The sequence below is a fragment of the Myodes glareolus genome, chromosome 22 (assembly GCF_982192425.1).
Source record: "Myodes glareolus chromosome 22, mMyoGla1.1, whole genome shotgun sequence".
In the NCBI taxonomy this organism is placed as follows: domain Eukaryota; kingdom Metazoa; phylum Chordata; class Mammalia; order Rodentia; family Cricetidae; genus Myodes; species Myodes glareolus.
In genome coordinates, this window is record NC_142047.1 from 33984057 (window position 1) to 33992571 (window position 8515).

Below are 8515 nucleotides of genomic sequence, written 5' to 3' on the forward strand. Positions count from 1 at the left end.
TGATACCTATTGAGAAAATTATCCATTTATTTTAGATTTTCTAAATGGTGGAGTACAGGTTTTGAAAGTATGTCCTCATGAGTCTCGGAATTTCCTTGGTGTCTGCTGTTATGGTCCCCTTTTCACTTTTATTGATTTGGTTATTTTGATTTTATTAATTTGGATATTCTCTCTGCCTTTTAGTTAGTTTGAATAACGGTTTGTATGTTTTGTTGATTTTCTCAAAAAAAACCCCAACTATTTGTTTTATTAATTCTTTGTACTGTTCTCTTGTTTGTATTTTATTGATTTCCGCAGATTGATTATCTCCTGCCCTCTTTTCCTCTTAGATGCACTTACTTCTTTTTGTTCTAGAACTTTCGGGTGCTCTATTAAGTTGCTAGCATGAGCGATCTCCAATTTTTTTAACGTAGGCACTTAATGCTGTGAACTTACCTTTTAGCACCATCTACATTGTGTCCCATAAATTTGGGTGCACTGTGTATTCATTTTCATGAATTCTAGAAAGCCTTTAATTTCTTTCTTTATTTCTGTCTTGACCCATTTTTCATTCAGTAAAGGGCTGCTCGGTTTCTCCGTGAATTTGTAAGCTTTCTGTTGTTTCTGTTCTTGTTGATGCTTTAGTTTGCAGGTGTCTGATAGGAAGCCTGGAATTGCCTCAATTTTTCTGTATCTGTTGTGAGTTACTTTGTGACTCAAATGTGTGGTCAATTTTGAAAAAATTTCTGTGAGGTGCAGAGAAGAAGGTAGATTCTTTTGTGTTGGAGTGGAATATTCTGTAAATATCTGTTAGATTAATTTCTCTGATAAAGTCAGTTAGCTCTAGTATTTCTCTGTTTAGTTTCTGACTGGATGGCCTGTCCATTGGTGAGAATAGGGTACTATCAGTGTGTGAGAGTAAAGATGTGATTTAAGGTCTAAAAGTGTTTCTTTTACAAAAATGGGTGCCCTTGTGTTTGGGATCAATGTTAAGAATTGAAATGTCATCTTGGTGTATCTTTTTTCTTGTGGTTAATATGTAGTATCCTTCCCCAACTCTTTTGGTTAAATTTATTAGATATTAAAATGCCTACACCAGATTGCTTCTTAGGGTTTTTGCTTAGAATATCTTTTTCCAACACTTACCATAAGCTAATGTCTACCCCTGATATTGAAGTGTATTTCTTGTATGCAGCAGAAGGATCGATCCTGTGTTCATAACCATCTGTTAATCTGTGTCTTTTTATTGGAGAATTGAGTCATTGATACTGAGAGATATTAGTGATCAATGATTGTTGATTCCTGTTATATTGCTGTTATTATTGTTGTTGGTGGTGTGTATGTGCTTCTATTCTTTGGGTTTTGCTGGTGTAAGATTATTTATTTTTTATGTTTTCATGTGTGTAATTAACTTTGGTTTAGAGTTTTCCTTCTAGTACCTCCTTTAGGGCTGATATGTATCTAGATATTGTTTAAATTTGATTTTATCATGAAATATCTTTAGGTAATTGAACGTTTTGCTGGGTATAGTAATCTTAGCTGGCACCTGTGGTCTCTTAGAGTCCCCAGCACATCTGTCCAAGACCTCCTGTCTTTTAGAGTCTCCATTGAGAAGTTAGGTATAAGTCTAATAGGTCTGCCTTATATGATAGCTGGTCTTTCTCCCTTGAAGCTTTTAATATTCTTTCTGTGTACTGTATGTTTAGTGTTTAGATTATTATGTGATGAGCAGAATGTTCCGGTCCAATCTCCTTGGTGTTCTATATGCTTCTTGTAACTATATAGGCATTTCCTTCATTAAGTTAGGTAAATTTTCTTCTATGGCTTTGCTGAAGATACTCTCTAGGCCTTTGAACTATTTTGTATTCTTCTCCTTCCTCTATTCCTATCATTCATAGATTTGTTCTTTTCATAGTGTCCCAAATTTCTTGGATGTTTTGTGTCAGGAATTTTTCAGATTTAACATTTCCTTTGACCAATGTATTCATTTCTACTATTGTATCTTCAAAGTCTGAGATTCTCTCTTCCTATCTTTTATATTCTGTTGGTAAAGTTTGTCTCTGTAGTTCCTGCTCATATTCCTAAACTTTTTATTTCCAGGATTCCCTCAGTTTGTGCTTTCTTTATTGTTTCTATAACCATTTCCATGTCCTGAATAGTTTTATTTCTTTTCTTCTATTGTCTTATTTTCTTCACTTTCTTTAAGGCATTTATTCATTTGTTCTCTCAGGACCTCTTTCATCTTCATATTAAGGTCTTTTATCAGCTGTGTTGGAATATTTAGAACCTGCTGTGGTGGGATAGCTGGGCTCTGTTGGAGACGCATTGCCCTGGCTGTTATTTATTGTGTTCTTATGCTGGCTTCTAGGTATCTGGGTTTGGGGTGGTTACAGGTCTAGGTGTTGATTTCCAGGTTTCTCTTTGTTTGGTGGGTGTTTTGTCACTTAATTTCTCTTTCCTCTCTGGATTTTTAGAAAGTGTGCTGCCTGCTCAGCCAGTGTGTTCACTGGGAATGTTAGGAAGAGATGATCTGTTGCTGGGCTGGGGGTGACCCTGAGAATTGGGTCTGGGGGAACAAAGAGTGGTGAAATCCACAGCAGCCTATCTGGACTCAAGCTCTGGTATTAAGAGTGTACATCACCATGATGGAATGGTGCAGATGATTTTTTGTTAATAATCAGGAGAATCAATGGTTAATATACCCGTTTTCATTCCATTTCATAGGCGTCTGAGAGTAGGGGATGTTATTACTCCAGATTTAGAGCCATTAATTCAGGCTTGGGTCCTTAGAGAAGCAGAGAGATTAGCAAATATCCTGATGGTACTAGAGCCCTGCCTGTGGTCCAGGTGAGGATGTCCTGAAGAGTTTTGTCTGTGTCTAAGTACACTGAGACAAAAAAATTAGGTAAAGGAGAAGACACCCAGGTGGAGCTTGAGCTGTGTGGGAACCTTCTGGCATCTGACTTGATTTTCACAGGTAATGGTGTGGATCCATGGTGGTGGACTGTCTACGGGTATGGCTTCCATATATGATGGATCCATGCTGACAGCCAAGGAGGATGTGGTGTTGGTCACTATCCAGTACCGCCTGGGTCTCCTGGGCTTCTTCAGGTGAGTCTGGGGCTGGCCTGCACTGTGCAGTAGGGGATGAAGAGAAGTAAGACAGCCCTGTGATTCCTTCTCTGTGTCTTCTCAGCACTGGAGATGAGCACGCCACGGGCAACTGGGGCTACCTGGACCAAGTGGCTGCCCTGCGCTGGGTCCAGCAGAACATTGCCTACTTTGGAGGCAACCCTGACCTTGTCACCATCTTTGGGGAATCAGCAGGTGGCACAAGTGTGTCTTCACAAGTTGTGTCCCCCATGGCAAAGGGACTCTTCCACAGAGCCATCATGGAGAGTGGGGTGGCCCTGATGCCTGACATGATCTCTAACACCTCTGAGGCAGTCTACTCAGTGAGTCATTTCAGCCATTGATGACCCTATAGACTTAGCCTTCACCCTCTGGTACTCTGGGAGTTTTCTCAATTGAAAAACAAGGAGCAGGGGAAATAGCTTCTCTCCGTAGTCTCTGAAAGATTCGAGGGTTAGAGTCCACTTCTTTCTATACAAGCGGGGTATAAGAACCATATATAAGTACCTTGTAGTGTTCATCATATTCAGAAACAAATACGTATGGGATGAAGATGTGACTCAATAGGTAAAAACATAGGGACCGAAGCTCAAATTCCCCCAGAAACCACAAAAAGCTGCATGCAGCAAAAAGTGTATGATCCTGGTATTCATAGGATGAGATAGGAAGCAGAGATGAGAAAATCCCTGAAAGGTCACAAATAAGATAGACTCTTGTAGAAAGGAAGTAATAATAAAAGATCAATTCTCAAACAAGTGAGGACTGGCAACCAAACATTGTCCTCGAATCTTTGCACGGAAACCATGGTACAGGCACTCCTGAGGTCACACACACTCGTGGTCAAACACACACAGCTGATTTTTTTAACGCTTTTAGGTAGAAACACCCCTCTGGCTGTCACATCTGAGCAACATGAAAATGGGAATTCAATACTCACTCCATTACACCAGCACAATGTGTGATGTGATATTTGGGCACAATGTCAACCAACTTAGATTGGGAAAACTTTTCTACTTGCCTGAAAGGATGGATCAACTCCTGCCTGATCCCTTTACAGAAAGTGGCCAACTTATCTGGTTGTGAGACTACGGACTCAGAGACCCTGGTGCGCTGTCTGAGAAACAAGAGTGGAGAGGAGATTCTGGATATTACCAAGGTTGGGAGAGTTGTGTGAATTGGAGGACCTGGTCAGTGGGATGTGGGAGAGTCAGTCCTTACTACTCTAAACAAATTACCTCTACTTCACAGTTTGGCAACCTCCTAATCACGTGTGTAAAATGAATACCAAATATCCTAATATATGTGGAATCTCTATGAGGGGTGGAGAAACATCCTGAGACAATTAATTGGGGGCAGCATTTCTCAGTGGAAATCAGAACTGACCTTCATTACAGACTTTGGATGTCCCTCAGGTCATCACTATCCGTGCTGTGGCAGATGGGAAATTCCTACCCAGGCATCCCCAAGAGTTGTTGACTTCTGTGGATTTTCACCCTGTCCCCAGCATCATTGGTGTCAACAATGATGAGTATGGCTGGCTTCTCCCTATGGTGAGGCACAGTTCCAATTCTCTGGAAGTCTGGGGACTCATAAGGTGAGCAGAGGAAACTTAATCCATATCCAGCTGATCTTATAGGAAAACTGTCCTCTCTCGGCCAGGCCCAAAGCTCTGATCAAATAATAAAGGACATAACCAGAGAGACCCTACCGGCTATTCTGAAGAACACAACAATATACATGGTAAGCCACCTTGAGTACTGCCTCCAATAGAAAGAGCCACTATGTGTCCTTCCGGACAGCATGCCTGCAAACAAAGATCTGTGTGTGGTTTGTGGAGGGCTCACCGCAGAACTTAAACCTTTCCCTCTACACCATCTCTTATCCCTGGCCTCATTCTCCACAGTGAGGCTGCTGCCTATCAAAACAAGAACCTGCCTAACCTCATTCTTCCTGATTCCCTGGTGTAGACGATACCTCCCGAGTGTAGTGACCTGCTAATGGAAGAGTATATGAACAACACTGAAGATGCCCAGACCCTCCAAATACAGTACAAGGAAATGATAGCGGATTTCTTGTTTGTGATTCCTGCACTCCAAATAGCAAAGTTTCAACGTGAGTACATCTGTGATGAGGCCTAGTTGGGAGGAACTCAGAGTCATGTGTCACAGATGAGCTTAATAGTGTCCAGGTCCCCGCTCATGTCTGGATCACATCTCTGGTACCAAACTCCATAACAACAGTATTTCTTCATCATAGTGTAAGAGAGGGGAATGACATATTATCCAAATACAAACAAAGAAACAGGTTGCTATACTTCATTGATTTGCCAAACCTACTCAGCTGGGAAGGCCAGGGTTACTGTTTAGCCAAAGGCATTTGCATAACTAGTGTTCCAGCTTGGGGCCACCAACTTGACAGGTATAACACCAGATAACTGTATACCGACATAAATTATCAATAATGGTTAGGCAAGAAAGTTATAGGTGAGAGAATACTATGTAACCATGTGTCCGTACCGCTAGGCTCCCATGCTTCTGTCTACTTTTATGAATTCCGTCATGTGCCCAGCTACCTCAAAGATACAAGGCCACCGTATGTGAAAGCTGACCATGCCGATGAGATTGCCTTTGTTTTTGGGTCCTCCCGCTGGGGCATAATGCGTGAGTCTTTCTTGTGTTTCATGAGCTGGATGGGGTCACAGGTGGGAACCTAATGGGTAACTGAGCTCTCGGTCCAGCCGAGAAAAATCAAGGCTCTGGGAGAGGACATAATCAAATAAGCACCTTTTCCAACCTCAAAATGTTATACCCAGATTAGAATTCAGACCCTTCCAAATATAATCTATTGTCTTAGTTACATTTATATTACTGCAGTGAGATACTATGACCAAGTCAGCTTATAGAAGAAAGAATTTATTGGTACTTACAGTTTCAAAGGTTAGTTAGAGTCTATGACCATCAGGGATGGGAGAATAGCAGCATGAAGGCAGGCAAGGCACTGGAACAATAGCTAACTAAAGCTTACATTCTGATCTACAAACACAAGGCAGAGAAAAAAAGAAAAAAGAAAGGAAGGAAGGAAGGAAGGAAGGAAGGAAGGAAGGAAGAAAGGAAGGAAAACAGAGAACTGAAGTAGAATAGATTTTAAATCTCAAAGTCAATTTTCAATGTTACACCTCCTCCAACAAGGCCATACTCCTAATTCTTCCCAAACAGTTCCACTAACTGGGGACCACACATTCAAATATATGAGTCTATAGGAGTCATATCATCTGAGCACACCTATGTTAGATGATATGAGGACACACTGAGCAGAACTGAACCCAGAGGCATTCAATTAGAGGTGTGGGTGGTTCTTGGATCCTTGGTAGTGAAGTGCAGAGGGAAAGAGGCCTAGAGTTCAAGGTCAGGCTACAGTAAGGATGGTGATTGTGGAGCATGAATAGGCAGCTGCACGGTGTGGCTGGGACCTGAACCTCTGTCTTCCCCATGGCTACAGCTGACTTCACTGAGGAAGAGAAGCTGCTGAGCAGGACAATGATGAAGTACTGGACCAACTTTGCACGACATGGGTGAGAACACACCCCTCCCTCAACCTCCTCAGTGGTGGGTCCCTATCTAGGGCTCCATTGGTGGTTGATGACCTCATTAGCATGCATGGATAACTCATCACATGATCAAGTACTCCTAATCCCAGGGCACACTTAGGGACATTGTACATATTGGTTACTGGTCACACTGCAATGACCTGACAGGAGCTATGGTGTTGTTCTTTAGATTTTGCCTTTGAAAGGGAGACCGAAATTGTCCAGGTAGTCTTGCCCTACATGGAGCAGACACTAGTGGGTGACACTTGTATCCCTGTTAGGACACGTGCCCCATCAGCCCTCTCACCTATTGGCCCAATTAGTCCACTGCCCTGACACAAATTGTGGGATCACAAAATGGATGAGCATGACCTCACCCTTCCCCGCTGGCTGGCATATCCACAGGAACCCCAACAGCGAGGGTCTTCCCGACTGGCCCGTGATGGACAATAATGAGCAGTACCTGCAGCTGGATGTCCAACCTGCTGTGGGTCGAGCCCTGAAGGCCAGAAGGCTGCAGTTCTGGACCCAGACTCTGCCCCAGAAGATCCAGGAGCTAAAGGGGTCTCAGGATAATTACAAAGAGAAGTACCCTGTGAGAGGAATGGTGTGAAGGACTGAGTATACACGGGGTCAGCCTAACATTCTTAGAGAATCCCGGTTAGAGGCTAACAGTCACATCACCATCCTCACCTCTACAATTGTCCATTTGGTCTGCATGTACGACAGACCCTTGGTGTGTCACTCATTCCTCAACATGTTGGGATACCTTTTATGAGACTCACTCCGTGAATGCTCCCATGACTGTAGATGTGTGACCCCTAAGTGCCCCAATCTTCTTTCACTGTCCCCTGGGACAATGGCCTTTCCTTCCTTTCTTCATCTGCTCTCATCCTCTCTCTCCTCTTCTCCAAGCCCCAGACAGTCTTCAGACGAAACAGAAGCTTTGGAAATATTTAATATATGGGAGTAGACTGTCAAAATCCTATGTTCTCTCAGCAAGTCTCATGTCTTCTTATTTGTAAGTAGACAATAAAGAAACCTAATAGCCAGAGTCCTACCTATTGTTTTCATGTGTTCAGTCAGGTTGTTGTTCCAAAAATTCACAAATTGCAAACTGAGCTCTGTAATGGGTATCTGTGGGTCCTGCTATTCAGAGACCTAGGCAGAAAGATTATATGATTTCTGCAGTTTCGGGTCAGCCTGAGCAACATAGTAAGACCAACATCTCTAAACAAATTATAATCTGGATAACATACAAGTAGCAAAATATTGTATACATGTTTATAAACCAAGAAATCCAAGGTCAATGCCATCAGATTTGCTCTGTGATGACAGTTAGGCCTCTGGCTCAAAAGATTTCACATTGCATCCTCGATTGATAGGTTAAGAAAACAATGACAATCTTGGATATTCCAAGAGTAGTAACTCTTAATAACATTGGATCAGAAGTTAGATTTCAGCAAATAAATTTGATTCCATGGCTTTCAGACCATAGCTCATAAAGGTCTCTTTCATCAATCAAAAAGAATGAGAACTGATGAGAAAAAATACCTAGATATGTTCCCTGTATATGAAATTTTACAAATGCCTGCAGAAGCAGAACTAGACATGTTCATGGGATTTTCAATCCGGGTCAGGAGTTAGGGAGTTGGTCAGAACTACATGGGTTTCTCAGTGCCCATTTTCTGAAGTTTGCTCTTTGGATCAGGAGTTCTGCAGACAGTATGGAGCCCACCCTTGCTTGAGGCATTTCACCTCTGTGAAAATGTTTGTCCATTGGGTGTGTCCTGAAAATAGGGTGGCATCAGAAGAGAC

The 8515-nt window shown here is 42.2% G+C and overlaps 1 protein-coding gene across 1 annotated transcript; it reads left to right on the forward strand.

Moving 5' to 3' along the window:
- Positions 1-2747: 2747 nt before the first annotated feature.
- LOC125398288 (acylcarnitine hydrolase-like) lies at positions 2748-7751 on the forward strand. Its single transcript, XM_087900163.1, has 9 exons — positions 2748-3090; positions 3176-3434; positions 4169-4267; positions 4524-4661; positions 4771-4851; positions 5079-5223; positions 5634-5771; positions 6610-6682; positions 7103-7751. Exons 1-9 carry the CDS (start codon positions 2960-2962, stop codon positions 7308-7310), a joined length of 1272 nt encoding a protein of 423 aa, XP_087756289.1. The 5' UTR covers positions 2748-2959; the 3' UTR covers positions 7311-7751.
- Positions 7752-8515: the final 764 nt, after the last annotated feature.